At 34.4% G+C, this 19,301-nt stretch overlaps 4 protein-coding genes across 4 annotated transcripts in view; 2 read left to right on the top strand and 2 right to left on the bottom strand.

Annotated features, from left to right (window-relative positions):
• The window catches only part of LOC144556520 (uncharacterized), an 83,337-nt gene that overhangs the window by 31,787 nt on the left and 32,249 nt on the right, over nt 1-19,301 (top strand). The gene's annotated exons all lie outside the window — the stretch shown is intronic.
• LOC144556879 (uncharacterized) lies at nt 7,013-7,977 on the bottom strand. The gene has a single exon (XM_078305366.1). The coding sequence runs from the start codon at nt 7,953-7,955 to the stop codon at nt 7,224-7,226; it is 732 nt and encodes a 243-aa protein (XP_078161492.1). The 5' UTR covers nt 7,956-7,977; the 3' UTR covers nt 7,013-7,223.
• On the top strand, nt 9,657-12,865 carry LOC144557571 (putative disease resistance RPP13-like protein 3). The gene is made up of 3 exons (XM_078306158.1): nt 9,657-10,063; nt 10,582-11,366; nt 11,894-12,865. Exons 1-2 carry the CDS (start codon nt 9,864-9,866, stop codon nt 10,979-10,981), a joined length of 600 nt encoding a protein of 199 aa, XP_078162284.1. The 5' UTR covers nt 9,657-9,863; the 3' UTR covers nt 10,982-11,366; nt 11,894-12,865.
• Nucleotides 14,559-18,634, bottom strand: LOC144557442 (DEAD-box ATP-dependent RNA helicase 50-like). Its single transcript, XM_078306014.1, has 8 exons — nt 18,488-18,634; nt 17,918-18,258; nt 17,200-17,822; nt 16,710-17,113; nt 16,317-16,530; nt 16,103-16,234; nt 15,501-15,673; nt 14,559-14,930 (listed from the first exon to the last, which is right to left on the bottom strand). The coding sequence occupies exons 2-8, from the start codon at nt 18,246-18,248 to the stop codon at nt 14,690-14,692; spliced, it is 2,118 nt and encodes a 705-aa protein (XP_078162140.1). The 5' UTR covers nt 18,249-18,258; nt 18,488-18,634; the 3' UTR covers nt 14,559-14,689.

Here is a 19,301-nt window from a genome sequence, read left to right as displayed (position 1 = left end):
TACCGTTGGATCAGCGATTTTCAAAGTGGCTTAATAAATAGTAAAAAAATTCAGAAAAATGTAAAATTTGGTCTCCAATCACATATTAATATGGAGAACAAGATGAACGATTTGGATCGATCATTTGGACTTTAAAAATCAGAAAATGACTTGGTTGTACGGGACCTCAGGAACAATCGATTGTATATTAGCCTACCTCTATATATATATAGGGTCTGTCTAAATTGCTGCTGGCAGCATTTCAGCAGAGGTGTTGCTGGGGCTATATTTAGCCGTGTGATGTCCAAACAACAAATCCAAACCGTTAGATGTTTAATCTATATTATAATCTACTTGGAGACCAAATTTTACATTTTTTGGAAATTTTTTACTATATATTAAGCTGGTTTGAAAACCGCTGATTTCAGTAAATTTCTGCAGCATTGAAATCAGCGGTTTTCAAACCAGCTTAATATATAGTAAAAAAATTTCAAAAAATTTAAAATTTTGTCTCCAAGTAGATTATAATATAGATTAAATATCTAATGGTTTGGATTTTTTGTTTGGATATCACAAAATAAAAAAAACAGCGACAGCACTGCCGGCAGCAAATTAGCCACAGCCTATATATATATATATATATATAGAGGTTGGCTAAGATCAAAGTGGTAGTTCCTGAGATTTGGTGCTACCAATTTATTTTTCAATTTTCAAAGTTCAAAACATCGATCCGAACCGTTCAAGTTGTTCTCCATATTAAATTGTGCTTGGAGACCAAATTTTATATTTTTTCTGAATTTTTTTACTATTTATTAAGCCACTTTGAAAAGAGCTGATCCAACGGTGGCTTAACAAAACTGCCATAACTATTTATTAAGCCACATATTATATATATATATATATAGAGAGAGAGAGAGAGAGAAAAGGTAATGTCCCCCGTGCTACAGTCCCCCGAAAATCCCCGTGTATAAAAGTCTTCCTTTTTTAGCTTAGTTCTGATGCGCTTTCAACTGCCACAATTGCCATAATTTGAACTGTCATAATTTCAAGTACAATATGTATGTTTATAGGATAATATGTGTATATTTACAGGATAATATGTGTATGTTCACAGAATAATATGTGTATGTTGACAGAATAATATGTGTATGTTTACAGGATAATATGTGTATGTTCACAGAATAATATGTGTATGTTTACAGGATACTATGTGTATGTTCATAGAAGGCGGTCCTCAACAGCTGTCACACGTTTTCAACAGCTGTCACGCGTTTTTAACAGTTTTCACGCGTTTTTAACAGCTGTCATGCGTTTTTATGTTGACATGATTTGTTGAATTAGTTTATAGGATTTAGTATTGATGTTTACAGAATTAGTTGAAAATATCCGGGAATTTTTAGGGGACTGAAGTTGGGGGACTGTTAGCTGCTTCCATATATATATATATATATATATATATATATATAATGCTGTTAATTTGTTTACATATATAGTGAATTTGATTAATTATTTTATTAATTTCCAGTCCGTCCATCACTAAAAAATAATGATACATCACCTGGTCAAGCTACAATTTTGATTAATTATGTCAATTTTATATACACATATAGTTGATATTAATTTGACACAAACAAATCAGAGACTAAATTAAAAGGTATTCGATCCCCATTCAAAAACATCCTAATTCACAATATTTATAAGAAAATAAACGCGAATTGACAAAAATCTTAATTCAAAATATATATTTATACACGGTTATCTCTACTGAACCATGTACGATATGTATTTGTTTAAAAAAAAAAATTGTTTTCATATTTGCTAGCCATTAATTAAAGAATGTTAAAATAATCAAATGTGTACATATACATATTTTACAGTACATATAGAGATTTACATATATGGAACATATTGAATCAAATAATTAATATATACATACTGATTTAACAAACAATAAACATAATTTATATATATTGTCAATTTATCATTAAAGATATTCACTAGTTAGTGAATTGATGATGGACAAAAAAAAGAAGGAAAAAGACAGTCATTCGCAAATTTAAGCAACTAAATATATGGTGATCTAAACCCTTCTCGACTTCTCGTAGTTGGTCTTAATTTGTGGGTCTTTGGCTCTTTAAACATAGATATCATCGAGATTATTCTTCCTATATATGACTATGGGCACCATCGATCTATATCGATCGTACGTGTTACTTAACCTTGATGGTACCCAGAGTCAAAAGGAGATAAATCTCCCTATCATGAGATATGAGAAGGATATATATATAAGAGAGAAATTAAATACTAGAAAATGAAGAGGGCTTAGTGAGTAATGAACTTAATATTGAGAAAATGAAAAGGACATGACTTAAATTGATTGAAGACGGGAAGGTGATGAAGAGGCATGTACATGTGCGTATAACGAGGGGGTGACTCACTAGTGGAAAATAAGGAATCAGGATCGGTTATATAAGCCTATTAGTATCGGAATATAACCGATCTTGATAAAGGCGATACTGATACTATTAGAATCGGTTTTGTATTTTGTACCCAACCGATCTTAATAAGTACTTATCTAGATCGGTTATATCGGAGAACCGATCCTAATATTTTTTTCCCCGTTTTTTAATACCAATTAAAAAAACACAATTAGTATCGGATTTCATTAAAACCGATCCAGATGAGACTATCAGGATCGGTTCTACATAAAAACCGATCTTGATAGTTAAGTATCTGGATCGGTTTTTCTTGTAAAACCGATCTTGATATAATTCTCTAAAAAAAAAAAAACTTTTAGGATCGGTTATAAAAATAACCAATCCTAAAAGTTTTTTTTATTTTTTTATTTTAGAATTAGGATCTGAAAAAAAAAACTTTTAGGATCGGTTATTTTTTAATAACAGATCCTAAAAGGTTTTTTTTTTTTTTTTAGAATTAGGATCGGTTATTGTAAACAACCGATCCTAATAGTAGTAATCTGGATCGGTTGTTTAAAATAACCGATCCTGATGTTTTATTGAATCTAAAAAAAAATATTTTTATTTATTTGACTAGCTTCCATATATATTTTGCTAGCCAACACCCTAAATTTTTTTTTTTTTTTGCACAATAAGAAGTAATAATCAAATATAATATACACATCCTAAATTAATTATCATACACATCTTAAACTATTACAAAAAATTCATGTTCATACAAAGTTTTGTGAAGCATTACATATTATAACAAGAAATTTAAATCCAAAAAAAAATTAATTAACAAACATACAAGTGACTAATTGGGCTATTTCTTCAATTAACACACATTTATGCAATTAATGTAAAGCACAACAATAAAAAAATCAATAATTACCTCTTTTGCAATCACATCACTTGAGATTAAAAAAAGACCCTAAAAACAAAAATAACAATTAGATGGAAAAACATTTTCCAATAAAAAATACAAAAAAATGTGTTTTAAAAGTATAATAATGAGAAAATTAGATAAAGCTAGTACCATGATAGTTGATCGGCCGGATGATTAAGTAACTTGAGAGAGATGTCCTCAAGACTGTAAAATAATATACAAACACCATTAATTAATTTTTGAAACAATAAAAAAAAATTAAAAACTGACACAATTGAGCCGGAGGTGCGAGATGCTCGGCTTTGAGAGGAAGAGACGGAGAGAAAGAGAGAGAGACACAGAGGAGAGGGAGAGACGGAGACAGAGAGAGAGAGACAAAGAGTACTGAGGATTTGAGAGGGAGATACAGAGACACAGAGATAGAGACGCTAAGTTGAAAATGAGAGACGTGAAATAAAAATAAGAAGAATCCTAAGCAGGTTATATAGGGAGTTATCGTTATGACCGGTTGTTTATAAAAAACCGATCCTGATAATATTTTTTTTTACCAACTTTGAAAAAAATAGTATCAGGATCGGTTTTTTATAAAAAACCGATCCTGATACTATTTTTTTTTCAAAGTTGGTTCTGCCAAAAAAAAAAAGTATTAGGGTCGGTTTTTTATAAAAAAAACCGATCCTAATAGTATTTTTTTTTTGCAGAACCAACTTTGAAAAAAAAATAGTATCAGGATTGGTTTTTTATAAAAAATCGATCATGATACTATTTTTTTTTCAAAGTTGGTTCTGCCAAAAAAAAATTAGTAGCAGGATCGGTTTTTTATAAAAAACCGATCCTGATACTATATATGAGAAAAATCACTGAGGTAAACCCCACTCATATTGATGGTCTATCAACCATCAAACAGCTACCATTTATTTTCTTTTTTGTTTGGTAATGCATGTACACGGATAAATATTAAGAAAAATGTGAAAAATATAAAAATTATTTATTTGTGTTTGTATGGCCAAATCAACTCTACCATGATTAATTTTGTACAATTTTATTATTATTAATGGCATCAAATTGTTAAATGGAATGCAGACCATTCATTTCTGCATGATCATCCAACGGTGGGTCTGTAATTAAATGACATGTAATAATTTTTAAAATGATCAAGATATAACATGGAACATTAATAACGTAAAAGTGCCGAAGGCCCGACAACTATAAGTCTTGATCTAATGTAAACTATTTACGGCCGTGCGATGTTGCTATATTGTTTTGCTTTGATGAACTAGTAAATGAATCCCGAATTGTATCAAATTTTATCAGTGTTCTAAATAGCGCGCTATAGCGTTTTTGGAGACCAAACGCTATGCTATGGCATTAAAACACGCTATTTGCGCTACAGACGCTATAGCGGTAATAGCGGTCCGCTATAGCGTATAGCGTGTAGCGCAAATAGCGCGCGCTATGCAACATTTGTTGTTTTTTTTTTTCAATTTATATGAGCTTTAAAATAAATAAATGGTGAAGATATTGTTTAATTTTGATGAATATTACATTATATCAAATTCAAGTCCGTTATAATAATTTTTTCATTTTGCTCTTGATTTTTTTTAACTGATGATAAATCAAATAAATAATTGCTAAATTATGAAAATTTTAGGGACTAACAAGAATTTCTTCAAGGATCATCTGTTTATTTTACTAGAAGTATGATTTTTTTTTTCTTTTCAATTTCTAGGTTACTTTGAAATTTAAATAGAAAAAAGATAAATTATGTTATGATGTTGAAGATATTTTAAATAGAAAAAGATCGATAGTTTATGATATTAGTATTACTATAGATATTTTGAGTCGCAATTTGGACTTTGTATTGGTTCAATATGAATATTATAATTTTTTAATCAATTTGATATTATTTATTGTTCTATGAGACTAAATAATGTTGATATTTAGTACAAATATATAATATAATTTTTATAAAAATAAAAAATGCTATTTGGAATAGCTTTCGCTATAGCGTCGCTATTCGCTATAGCTTTTTTTGGAGGCTCCCCGCTATGACGCGATAAACGCTATTTAGAACCTTGAATTTTATAATGGTGAAATTAATATGACATTCTTTCATTTTAACGGTTCCGATTGACCAAATGCTGATGTTCATATCCGTTCCTTCACAACCCCACACAACAAGGGTTCAAGTCATATGTATATTATTATATGGCACAAGTCATTGATGCATCAGGCATGATTGTATAAAAAAATTCAATAGTCAAAATGACTTCAAAATGAAATATCAATGTCAAATAATTAATTATATTATCACATAAATTTTAATAATATAAATTACATTAATTTTCATCAAAAAAAATTAATGTAACAATTGATTGGTTCTGCAAAAAAAAAAGAATATAGACTACATACAGCGCACCACACAAAGTTGGTTCTGCCAAAAAAAAAAAAATAGTATTAGGATTGGTTATTTGAAACAAATGATTCTAATACTATTTTTTTTTTCAAAGTTGGTTCTGCAAAAAAAAAAAAAAAATAGTATCAAGATCGGTTTTTTATAAAAAAACCGATCCTGATATAATTTTTTTTTTTTTGCAGAACCAACTTTGAAAAAAAAAGTATCAGGATCGGTTTTTTATAAAAAAACCGATCCTGATACTATTAGGATCGGTTGTTTATAAACAACCGATCCTGATACTATTAGGATCGGTGGTTTATAAACAACCGATCCTAATACTATTTTTTTCCTTTTTTTTTGCTTTGCAGAACCAACTTTGAAAAAAAAAAGTATTAGGATCGGTTGTTTCAAATAACCGATCCTAATAGTATCAGGATCGGTTTTTTATAAACAACCGATCCTAATATATGCTAATTATGATCGGTTGTTTGTTAGAATCGATCCTGATACTATCAGGATCGATTTTTAATAAGAACCGATACTAAAAGTTCATAAATTAGGATCGGTTGACAAAAAAAATCCGATCTTATTAGTTTTTAGGATCGGTTTTATTAATAAAAACGATCCAGATAGGTATTAGTATCAGTTGTTTCTTATAGCCGATCCAGATAGGCCGATCCTGATTCCAGTTTTTCCACTAGTGACTAGATCTCCAAGAAATTATTTTTTTACAAGGGTTAATTTGGTTTGACAAAACGTAAATGATACGTACGTATTTATAATGTAATTTGAATGAGAAATGAAGCTACTGTAATTTAAATTAGAAAAAAAAATTAAGTTGTACTCTTGAGTCATTATTTATCTATTTACTTTGTCACTGTATGCATGCAAATTAAAATACAAAACATGTTACCATATATGCAACCACAAATTAACTTGAGATATCATAACAACCACAATAAATAAAATTAAGAAAAATAATGAAATTAAAAGATATGTGACGGTGACTGGGGATGACCAGTAAATTAAAGGTGCCTTGGTGACCTTCCTTGATGCTTCCATCTCATTCTCAGACACGTTTCAATTTAGCAAAAGACAAAACTAATAAATAAAATAAAATAAAATATATATATTTATATTTATATGCGGCCAGACAGCCAACCTTAGGTAACTTTACTACCTCTCAATTAATTGATTAAAACACAGTGCTTCTAGAAAGATTCCATGTCAATTTTAATTAATTATAAGAAAAAAGTAATTAACAAAAAAAAGGGCCAAAGTAAAACAATATTCACAAGGAAAAAAGTTGCATAATTGCCTCTCTTGAAAGCAAGCAAGGGGCACCTCAAATTCACCCAATTAATTAATTATTAAAGAGTCTGTAGCTACTACTCTCTCTATAGTCTATACCTAATTAATAATTACATCAATGAGTTGGTGTAATTTCCTGTAGCGCTCCAAGTGTGGTAATAATAATATATATTCATAATGGAATAATTAATTATCCAAAATAGCGATGATCATGAGCTCTTAAGTGAATGTTAGTAGCAGAATGAGCAGCATGATTAGTATTGTTATTGTCACCAAAAATGCCTTCATTAATAACATGCATATGATCATGATATCCTCCGGCTCCGGCTCCGGCTCCAGCTCCATCGATAAACATGTTGTTGTTCTTGTTGTTGTTGTTGTTCTCTCCAGCACCATACTCATCATGTTGCTGCTGTCTTGAATGATAAATTTGCTCTTGAAAAGGCGGCTGGCGGCTCTGGTACTGGTACTGGTACTGTTGCGGTTGTCCACCTCCACCAAATGACATCACCCCTCCTCCTCCTCCTCCTCCTCCTCCGCTTGGACGCATAGTATTAATATTAGGAGCGCTGAAAGAGATGGTGGGCCCTCCGCTTCCACTAATTCCACCGGTATATGCACCTGATGATGATGATGATGATGGTATTCCAGTGAACTGTTGCACCATAGCACGGAAGTTACTTGTGTCGGTGTTGAGTAGCGTTACAGGAGCCCGTCTGGAGGCCCTGGATCTACGTCTCGGAGACTTCCCAATTCGGCCTGGGGGACTACCGCTGCCGGAAGTAGCTGTCAAATCTGGCATGGACATGGATGTCATGGATGAGATATTGATACCAGCAGCAGCAGCAGAAGCAGAAGCTTGGTTGTGGCCGTAGAGGTCGGTCCAGCCGGGGAGGCTGGAATTGGGGTCGCTAGTGGCCATATATGAAGGGAAAGGGGAAGGGGAAGAGGTAGAGGTAGAGCTAGTAATGGAATGGAATGGAGGAAGGTTGGAGGAAGAGAGGCAGATATTAGGTAAGAGTTATATAGAAAGACTAATAATATTATGTAGTCAACATTATTGACCAATAAGAGATATTTGACGTACTGTTTGATGCTACGTGTCCTTCTGGAAGGAAGGAAGGAAGGAAGGAAAGGGACCGCATCCACATCCATCCATCATCATTCATCCATGTTATGTGAAAGGAAAGGAAAAGGAAAAGGAAAGTTCCTTCTTCTTTCAGAATGGATATATAATAATAATATATATGACGATGACGTGCTGTTGAGATGATCGATCTTCATATATTATGTGAATTGATTTGATGGAAATTAAGAAATTAACTTCGGGAGGTGAGACGAAACGACTTTTGACTTGTCTTACTTGGCGTACCTAGCTAACATTTCTAGTGACTTTTGTTTAATTAATTCATCGCCATGGCTAATTAATTAATATCATATATATGTTATACATACGAAAGTACGAAACCAATATGTACTTGGACTACGTAACGTTAAGTAGACAGGAAGCTAGGTATAGGTGTACGTCTTCTTAATTAATTCTCTTCCGTATATATATATATATCCATCTGAAGCTTCTAAAACGCCAAAAAAACATTAATCGTTAATAAATTTATTAATATTGCGTGCCAAAGCGACATCGATCGAGAATATATTTAAAAAGGCAGTAAAAAGTTTTCAGGTTTTATCTTAATTCTCTTCCTTGTAATATACTTAATTTAATCTATAGTTTCAAAGTTCAAAACGTCGATTCAAATTGTTCAAGTTGATATCCTTATTAAATTGTGTTTGGAGATCAAATTTTATATATATTTTTTTTAATTTTTTACTATTTTTAAAAAAAAATTCAAAATTAGTGTTTTTCAGAAAATTCTAGACCATCAAAAATAGTGATTTTAAAAAAAATTTAAAAATAATAAAAATTTCCAAAAATTATAAAATTTGGTCTCCAACCACAATTTAATATAGATATCAACTTAAACAGTTCGGATTGACATTTTGAACTTTATAACTAGAGATATAAGCGTAAATTAAAACACACTTTAATTTTCAAAGTATGTAGCGTTACTCTAAATGAGTATATATATATATATATATACATGTCCAATTATATATTTTTGTTGTTCAACCTCTATCAGTGTCAGATGTCCTGAACACAGCTTGGCTTTAATTAATTTCTGATGTGAAAGATCCTAATAAAAGCAGCTACTTATTCTTGCTAAGTTAGGAGAAAATACATCAAGGGACATAATTGTAAAGTAGCCGGTTCGTTGTGTTTTCTTGCATTGTGTTTGTGTAGTCCCTGTCCGGCTGTCCCTGTTCCGCCGCTAGAATACAGAGGTGACGATATGGATGATGTTACGTTACGATAGAGTCAACAATTTGACCCAATTCGATTAATTAATTCCTATATATTTATATTTATATTTATATTTATATTTATATTTATATATGGCCCAAGATGGCACAGTCCATCCCCTGCATTGCTATATATGGGTCATTATTGGGCTTGATTGTCTCAACCTTATCTGAAAAAGAAATTGGATCCCAGATAATAAGGATAAGGAGGCCACATGTTCCCCGTATCTACTTTGGGGAAGAGACTTGACAAGTTACTTTGGGGAAGAGACAACCATTCCTTTATTTTCTTTCTTCTCCCAGGCTAGGCCTCCCCTTCTCTAGATCTCTGCTGTGTTTCTTCTTCAAACTCCACTTACACTTAATTTCCATTGATACCTTCCTGGTTGAGATTGAAGAAAACCGTCACCATCCACAGAATAGAATAGAATAGAATAGAAGATGGTACAGTAAAATTCCGATTCCGATTCCGATGAAGCTGAAGCTTCGAATCGACTTGGGAATTACAGATCTTGGTCAGCCCCAACTGTCTTTTAGGCCGACAAAACCTTTTGATTTTGATGACTCACAAGAGGTTGATAGAAGCATTTCAAGGCGCATGGTGCTCTCGACTGTGGGTACCGGCGGCGTAGGCAAGACCACCCTCGCTCAAAAAATAAAAATATACAAAAGGTACGTACGGCATGGCTATTCTATTGTCGTCGATACTCATTCATTTTGCTAGTACCGATATGCTCGGAAATAGCAATTTTTAGTGGCCTATTCCATTCCATGTTTTTATATCAATTCAGAGAATTATTGCTAAATCTGAAACCAACTGGTTGTTTAGATTTCTTCCTTCTCAACAAGTCATGAAATCTAATCTGGTAAACTTAGGGAGAAATTATCATGAATTCTTCATTACTATTAGCAATCAATACCTTGTATGATGGTAAGAATGGCTCCAATTTTTTTGAGAGCTTCGCAGAAAGCTGAAAAGTCGTGAGAGGGGCTTCAACTCTCGACCTTTGGGTAACCACATTCCTAGGACCTTTTCTTCTAGCCAACTATACTACGGCCCCATCTTATTTCGTAATGACATATAAATAATCAATCAATCAACTTATTATAGATCAGATCTCCAATGAAAATTTCTATTGCTGAATCTTTTTTTTTTTTTTTTTTAACACATTCATTTCTTTTATCCACAGTGTGGAGTTGGAGGGCCAATTCGATTGTCTTGCATGGCTGTCCATTTCCCAAAAGTTCAATTTAAATGATCTCTTCATAGAAATCCTTTACTCAATCGAACCTGAAATGAGAAGACAAAATCCACCTCTGACAGATGATGATATACCGGTGAAAATTAAGAGCACCTTGAGAGACAAAAGGTTCTTAATTATTCTAGATGATGTGTGGACGGCTGATCTTTGGAAGCAACTGAAAATAGCAATACCTGATTCAAATAATATGAGTCGCATAATAATTACCAGCAGATTCAAAGATGTTGCTAATGCGGCAGATTGCAATACAAAACCGTATCAACTCAATTACCTAAATTCCAACGAGAGTCTAGCTCTCCTCTTCAGAAGGCTTTCCAACAACCTATAAAACCTGAGAATTACCCTCTTGTTCTCTTGGAAGTTGCCAAAAAATTAACAAAAAAAAGTGGTGGGCTACCCTTAGCATTAGTTGTGCTAGCCGGTATCCTATCAAGGAGAAAGCGCAACTACATCGCCTAGAGAACAATGAAGGAAACCATGGATTGGCACGACGAAGATGGAAAGAAGTGCTCGCAGGTCCTAGCCATGAGTTGTGAAAACTTGCCTTATGAACTCAAACCATGTTTTCTTTATTTTGCTTCTTTTCCAGAAGATTATAAGATTGCATGACAGCACGTTACAAGAATGTGGATGGCTGAAGGATTTGTACCAAAAGATAGAGCTGGAACAATAGAGGACAGAGCTGAGAAATGCCTTGAAGAACTAGTGCAAAGGTACATCTCATCTCAATTCTATTTTTTTATGGTACTTACCATTCTAAACTCTAAAGGCTCTCCCTAAATTCAATCAATTCCCGGTACAGACATGATCTCCATTTTAAAAAGTAATTTCCAATGATAAGATAAAATTAATTTTGCTTCACATCTATTGTACAAAAAATAATAACTCAATTTATTGCAGTCAATATAATTTTAAAAATGACCATTAAAATATTTTATTTGTAACCAAAGCTAATATTGTAATTTCTTATTATTGCAAATAATGCTTTTGTCGATTTAATTCTCTATCCTCTGCCAACATAGTAAAAAAACTTGTTTTTGCTTTGATTGGATCAGATTATCTTTTTGTTTTTTTTTTTTTTTGTTTGAGTGAACTGGATCAAATTGTCAAACATGTAAATTTAACTATACTTACCTACAAAACTTCAATATATAAAAAAAAAAAAATAATACCTACTTATTAATAAACAAATATTTCCCTTCTTTTTTGATGCCAATTTGTATGAAAAATACAGTTGTAGGTGCTTGATTCAAGTTACTAAAAAATCTTGGAACGTCTATTGCAAATACTGTAGTATGCATGATCTTCTACGGGACCTAGCTATCTACAAAGCTAAGGATGAGAACTTTTTCACTATATTCTCAAAACAAGATGTTAACAACCTAGCTGCCAGCAAGCCACACCGTGCGGCACTGTAATTTTGCACTCCCACGGAGGATGGCATTTATTCAGAAAACACTCGTTCTTTACTCTGTTTTGGTTTTGAGAGAAGTTCATATGATAATAGTGGCTTTAGGTTACTTATAGTGCTAACCTTGGAGAGTATCGATATGGCCACATTTACTCGGAGACAGTGGCTGAAGGGCTTGTTACACTTGAGGTACTTGGGGTAAAGGAGCTGCATTATTCCACAAGATATATTTAAGAACTTTTCCTTCTATAATCTAGAAACCATTGATTTTAATGGTTCAAAATAGTTGATGGAAGAGAAACACTAGATACAAAAACTAGTTCTCGAGGGATATTGGGAAAGAAATATATGTGTTCCAAGTGTTGAGATGTTCCCAACAAACCTCACCACATTGAAGCTCGTGCGTTATGGGCTCTAGGAAGATTCAACGCCCATATTGGAGAGGTTGCAAAAGGCTCCAGGAAGCTTGACTTTATACTAAATTAATTCGAATGTTTAAAATTTTCACATGTAGACACATCACTCGTGAGATGGGCGGGTTTCAACGGTTCGGATTCGTCATTTGAAGCCGATTTGACGGGTTTTAGACTTGAGCTCACCAAGAGGTTTGATGAACTTAAGAACACCCTGATTCTACTCTTATAAGTTCTCTTTTTTTAGTTTGTTGTTTCCGGGCCATTCAACTTTTCATACTTGCCCGTTGTCATGGTAATTGGTAGGTTTAATTTTCTATTGTTATGTACTTTTGGTTTTTATAATTGTAATTGTACTCAATGCAAAGGAGTTCATTTTTTATGATTATTTATCTGATTATTATAAGTAAAAATATGATAAATGTTTAATAATTAATTTGTATGTTTCGTTAGCTTCTGTATATGTAGTTTCTTCCATTATTTTCTTAATTTCAATCTCTGTAAATCTAAGTATATTTTTAGAAATCATCGAAAAATATATGTATACCATTTTGAATTCCAGTAATATTTGTTGACAGGATTTTAAAAAGATTTCTTTACTATTTTTTTCACTATTTTTCCAATTATGAAGTTATCAGCAATTAATGCATGCCTCTTGGGACATAATTTGTATTTCTTATCTTTAAGATGCAAAATATATTGTTTAATCAAATGGGGTTTAAAAAAATATTACAATCATATTTTTTTTTTTTAAACTATGTACATATAGGTTAAGTTCTTTGTTTTATTACTTCCTGCATAATTGAAACTTAATTACAAAAATATACTAAATTAGTGTTGTTCGCTATAAATTAAATTAGTTGTTTTGATTATATTGATAAATCATAATTTTTATTTTTATGCTGAACTGAACTGAACTATCAAGAATTATAAGAAAATATTCTCAATTTCTATTGTTTTACAAGAATAATTTGAAATTAGTGAAATTAAATGATTTTTTCAGTGAATTAAATAATGTTTGGGGTTCTGACGCCAATGCCAATAATTTTATTCAAACTGGAAGCCGGTCCACTTGAGCCCAAATCAATTAAAATCGGTACTCGTAGAGGTCAATGTATGAATTACGAAATACATGGGGTGTTAAGAGAAAAAAAAGATATCCCATGGCTTTCTTCTATTATATGCATCATGCCGTGACTAAAGGCAAAAGTTGTTCATATATTGCTGCGTAATAGAAATTTGCCATGTTCTTCTAATACATTACATACATTACATATAGAAATTTGCCATGTTTATATGCTTTGGTACGAATATTAAAGGCCCCCTTTGCCACGATGTTTGCCCACATTGTTTCGGATGGTCTCATTAAATCGGAATCATATAAGATAATATTTTTTATATGGAGTACGATGCTATGCATCATAGTGCACTTCAGTCCATACTACAGTCTACAGATTCATATTTTCACTTTCAAAATCTAAATAGTCGATCCAATTCAAACAATAAATCATGATCTTCATATAAAAATATTCTTCATGCGAAAAATATATATACTTGGAATCCAAATTTTATTGCATGTTATGATATATTCTTTATATTTATAGGGTCCTTGTATAACTTTTACAAAATATTTACCTACAGTTTTGTAATTAAGCAAACAATAGGAAACGTGTTCTTTTTTCCTCTATTTTCTACATTAAAACCCTTGAAATTTATCACAGTTTATATCAAAAGAAACAAGAATCCTGTCTCTCTTGGTATTTTTTATGAGACCGAATTCTCTGTTCCCCGGGGAACAAAAAATTCCTGCCCCCAAAGTTACGTAGTTACTATCGGTGGACCTCCAATTCAAAAATTAATAATAACCGGCCTCATCCGGCAGTTACTGAGGGGGCAGGATTTTCCTGCACCTGGAAGCAGGTGATCTCCTTCCATTTTTGAGACGCATTACTGGCCAGTTATGTATATATTTACAAATGAAATGATTGATCAGATGGTGACTTGAAACGCACAGGAAATTAAACAGGAAAATACTTTCTTAATTTTTTTATTTTTAATCAGGTACGAAATAAAACCAAAAAGAAACCTTAAAATAAAAATTGCTAATATTACAGAATGGGTCTGAGATCATATCATACAAATAACAAGGCACTAATTGTTACACTTAAAAATTTAAATCAATCAATCTATCTATCTATGTTAATAAGTTAATCTAATATCTATCAAGTTCATAGGCGCCAGGCACATCATGCAAAGGGTGGCCCTTTTGGTTGCGCTCGATGATCCTGCCAGCAAGGGAGACCTGCTTGCCGACAGCAAAAATGTACGCCTTTCCTGCACCCCCGGCCCCACGAGCTGTTCTTCCCACACGCCGCACGTACTCACTTGGCTCCCGTGGAAAGTCGAACAGAACCACGTGATCCACCTTCTCAAAATCTATTCCTCGTGATGCCCTGCCATTTTACCAACAATTTTACATCCAAATCACTTACAATTCTATACTTAGTGCTAGGGGTGTTCATCACGTCCGGTTATCGGCCTTATACCAAACCAATAGAGTTCGGATTAAACAGTTCGGTTTCTCCGGTTAAATGGATCAGTTCGGTTTATTTTTTAAAACCGGTTTAATAGTTCAGTTCTATTTAGAAATTTTTAAACCAACTAGACCGAACCGGCTGAAATTTTTAAACCCGTCCCCCTGTTATAACCAAACATTTTAAAAAATTCAAAAATTACGACATCATGTATATTGCTTAGTTTAGTTTAATTACGATTAAGACCGAACCAAACAAAAATTTTAAACCCATCTTAAAAAAAAATTCAAAAAATTAATAAAAAAAGTTTATTTTTTATGATTAATATTCTTATTTCGGTTCAACCAAATTTGGTAGATAAGTTTATTTCAGTTGGTTCAGTTGTACTTTTTAAAACCGAATAAAATTTTGGTTTGCCTATCTTATTTTGGTTTTAACCGAACCATACCGACGAACACCCCTACTTAGTGCATATATATTTGTTTGTACCGATCTGTGCAGACAAGGAACATGGAGTCAGCTGACTGTGACTTGAGAAACTCCTTGAGGTTGGTGAGGCGCGCATCTTGTGCCAATGCGGCATGGAAGGGAAGCACTCTGATGCGTGCTTCTCTTCTATCCACCCTTTTCAAGACATTTTCCACTCTTCTGCACGTCTCAATCTGCACAAACAAATATCCGTACTACTAAATTCACAGAGAATCGACTCACAACTACTCAAACAAGGACCACAAATTTCTAAAAGTGAGACCCAATCATGAATCATCTGAGAATTTTATAAGGCAAAGTAACCTAAACCAGGACTGACACAACCCGACTGGACCTCAAATATGACATGTTGTTTACCAATAAGCTAAAGAGTTCTGGGTGCAATCTCAAAAGAAGAATCTTCATAATTCTTTAAACTACAAGGAAGATTATAATCCAACAACAGCTATTTCTATACTAAAAAAGAACAATCAGAATCACTATCAGATGTGAAGTGCCAAACATATTTAAACAATTCAAAGATAAGATGCTCACAAGAAAGGCCTAGAATTGATAGCTCATTGATGAGTGCACACGCGCGAATGAGAGAGAGAGAGAAAGACCTTATTACAAAAGACGATAGTCTTGCGAACTGGAGACTCTTGAACAAGCTTTAGTAGAGCATTTTTCTTATTTGTAAAAGCAGTCTCTGGATTCTTCTCCTCATTTGCATCTCCACTGCAGTCGACCAGCACCTGAAATTATCCACATCTCACCATACTGGTAGAAAAGATAGAACTCAGAAAAGAGAAAAAGTAAATCTATCGAGAAAACCACCTCTTCAAGACCAGAACTTGTGCGGTGCACCCCGGGTCCCATTATTACTTCACAATCTGGAAAGAACTCAACCACCTTGTTGTATATCTCTAAAGGTAAAGTTGCAGTCACGAAAACATACTGTGCTGACACTGGCGCTGCACCAACCAAGCTCTGCAGAACTTGTTCAAAACCCTCCTCACCATACAGTATATCCACCTCGTCCAATACAACACTACAAGGACACATTTAACACATTTAATAAAGTTATTTTCATACCCTATAAGCAAGGTCTCAAGCGCACTGAAAAACTGAAATAACAGGAAGCTGGAATAATATTGTTTTGAAAGGGGAAAAAAAATAGAAGTAAATTTAATACAATTAAATGGAGAATATTTATGTGTGCATACATACCATTGAAGATGTGATAACTGCACAAAACCCTGCTGATATAAGTAAAGGAAGCGACCGGGCGTGGCTATGAGCACGTCTAAACCTTGGTCAAGGGTGTCTAATTGAGTCTTTTGTTTGAAGCCACCTGTTGCAACCATGGACCTAAAGGGGATGCCTGATTTTGATATCATCCTACAATTATTGAGGACCTGAGAGGCAAGCTCAGCAGTAGGTGCAAGGACAATGACTCGGGGGCACCTGGGGCTGGTTACTGATTTTGCAGATTTGCCATCCGCTAGAGCCACTTCTTCATCTTGTCTCAGGCGCTGGATGATGGGGCAAAGGTATGCCAATGTCTTGCCAGACCCGCTCTGATCTGCAATTATGCAACTCTTGCCTTGTAAAACTGCCCGGAATGCCATTGCCTGAATTTCCCAACATAATATAAAATAAAATCAGTACTGTACATATTAATATGTAATCTAAGACAAAAAACAGCAGCAAAAGAGACCTGAATATGGGACGGGCGAAGGAATGCCAAGCTCCTGAGAGCAGTGATCATGAGATCGGTGCATCCGAGATTCTTGAAAGATGTTTTGCTGAAGAAACCACCTCGGGCATTGGCAAATGATTTCCTAGGAAGTTTCTTGTGATCATAAGAATAGGAATAATAATCTGCTGAGGAAACACCTCCCCATCCTCTTAAAGAAGAAGCTCCGGCTCGACCTCCTCTTCCTCTTTGTTGTTCAGTTCTTGTTCCAGTTGAGAATAACGCAGTATCACCTGAAGAAGTCGAATGATCAGCGGAAGAATTTCTGTCATTTATGGTCGGAGAATCATCTTCATTTGAAGATATACTACTATGTTCATACCCATTCTGATTCTCATCATCATCGTCGTTGTCATCATCATCATCGTCAACATCAACATCATCGACAAGGGTTTTATTCCCACGGATTGGTTTGCTGACCCCTGACTTGACTTGGATTTGGGATCGTGATGGGGACTGGGATTGGGATTTGGGGTGGGATGAAGAAGAAGATCTGCGCATCATGAGGGATTTGACCTTTTGGGCCTTCAATTTGGCAAAACCAGTGGAAATGACAGACGGGGCGCTTGGGGGACCTTCATTCCCTGCAGGCATTGATTACATTACATGGTGAGTTTGTAATATTTAGAGTAAATGAAAATGGAAAAATGGAAATCAAAAGGGGATGGGATGGGATAACCTGGGGCGTGAGGGGGCTGGGGCATAGAGAGAAGGTGTAAAGGAATAGGGGAGTCGGGGTCATAGGGCCCGCCCCAGACAATGACTTGTTGGCCGGTGTGACGGTCGATGAGGCGGTAGGCACCGGCGTTCTCCATATCCACCCTCTGGAAGCGCTCTTCGGCTTGACTTGGAGCTATTGTACTCTTACTATCATTGCTAGCACCAGTACAAAAAGTAGCAAGACGTTTCCCTCTCTCAAATCTCTGTTTCCTATAACAAAGAAAGCAAGATGGTGATGCTGATGCTGGCGCCGGTGCTGGCAAGAGATGGCAAAGAGGAGCGAAACTCATGCTGTGGCCACTGTTATAAATAATCAATCAGCATCAGCATCAATGCATCATCAATTCATCATATAATAATATTGGCATGGTAAACTGAGGGGATGTATTAGTATTACCCCCTTTTACTTAATCGCAGTAAAGAATTGAGATACTAGGTTGGAATTTGTAGAGTAATTGAAAGCAATACATGTAATATATAGGTGAGAGAGAGAGAGAGAGAGATAGAGATAGAGAGAGAGAGAAGGAACCTGTAATGGAAGGGAAGAGAGGAGGAAAGGACGGCTTCTCTCGTCGACGGGAGGGAAGAAGAAGAAGGATAGAGTGAGGTGTGGGAAAGGTGTGAGGTGAGAGCCGAAGTGAGATTTTACTCATTTTAGAGAGAGTTTGGATTCCTCCCTCCGGGTGCTCAATGGGCCGACTTCTGAGCCCAACTTAGAAACAAATTATTATTGCTTTGATTAAGGGCCCGTCGGCCCGGCTCCTTAATCAATTGGGAATTGGCTAATTTGGCGAATTCGTATCCCCTCAGGTTACCTGACTGAATAGAATTGAATCGGACGGTCCGAAAATGGATTGGCACGCATCTCACAGCACAAATAATCCTGCCCTCTGTGTCATCCCGAATCCCGACTGGCTGAGAATAAATCTGAGCCGTCCGTTTCAATTGTGTTGAGTCAGGTCTAATTTGGCTATCCTCCCCTCTGAGCTCTCTCCCGCTTATCCTCAACCTGAGGAATCAGGAACAAAGAATAGCAAGTAGCTAGCTGCTATTTCAAGGTACTATTCTATTCTTACCATACTCTCTTTTATTTTGCTGGACTTCTCCAGATTGTTTTGTACCACTACTGTACTGTCTCTGTCTCTGTCTCTGTCTTGGCAAATTGAGGAATTAATGGATCCATTCATTATTGGTTCCTAAACTGGATCAATCCATAAATAAAACTTCTACCAACCTTGAGTAACACGATAAGTTTATTATGTCTACAATCTTTACATATATAATATTGTTGCAATCATTTATTTGTCTTTGCTTCTTTCAGGCTGTGTCATAAATATCAAGTT

Source organism: Carex rostrata, chromosome 7, assembly GCF_964058835.1.
Source record: "Carex rostrata chromosome 7, lpCarRost1.2, whole genome shotgun sequence".
NCBI lineage: Eukaryota > Viridiplantae > Streptophyta > Magnoliopsida > Poales > Cyperaceae > Carex > Carex rostrata.
Note: the sequence above shows the minus strand (reverse complement) of the source record. Positions and strands in the feature narration are given on the sequence as shown.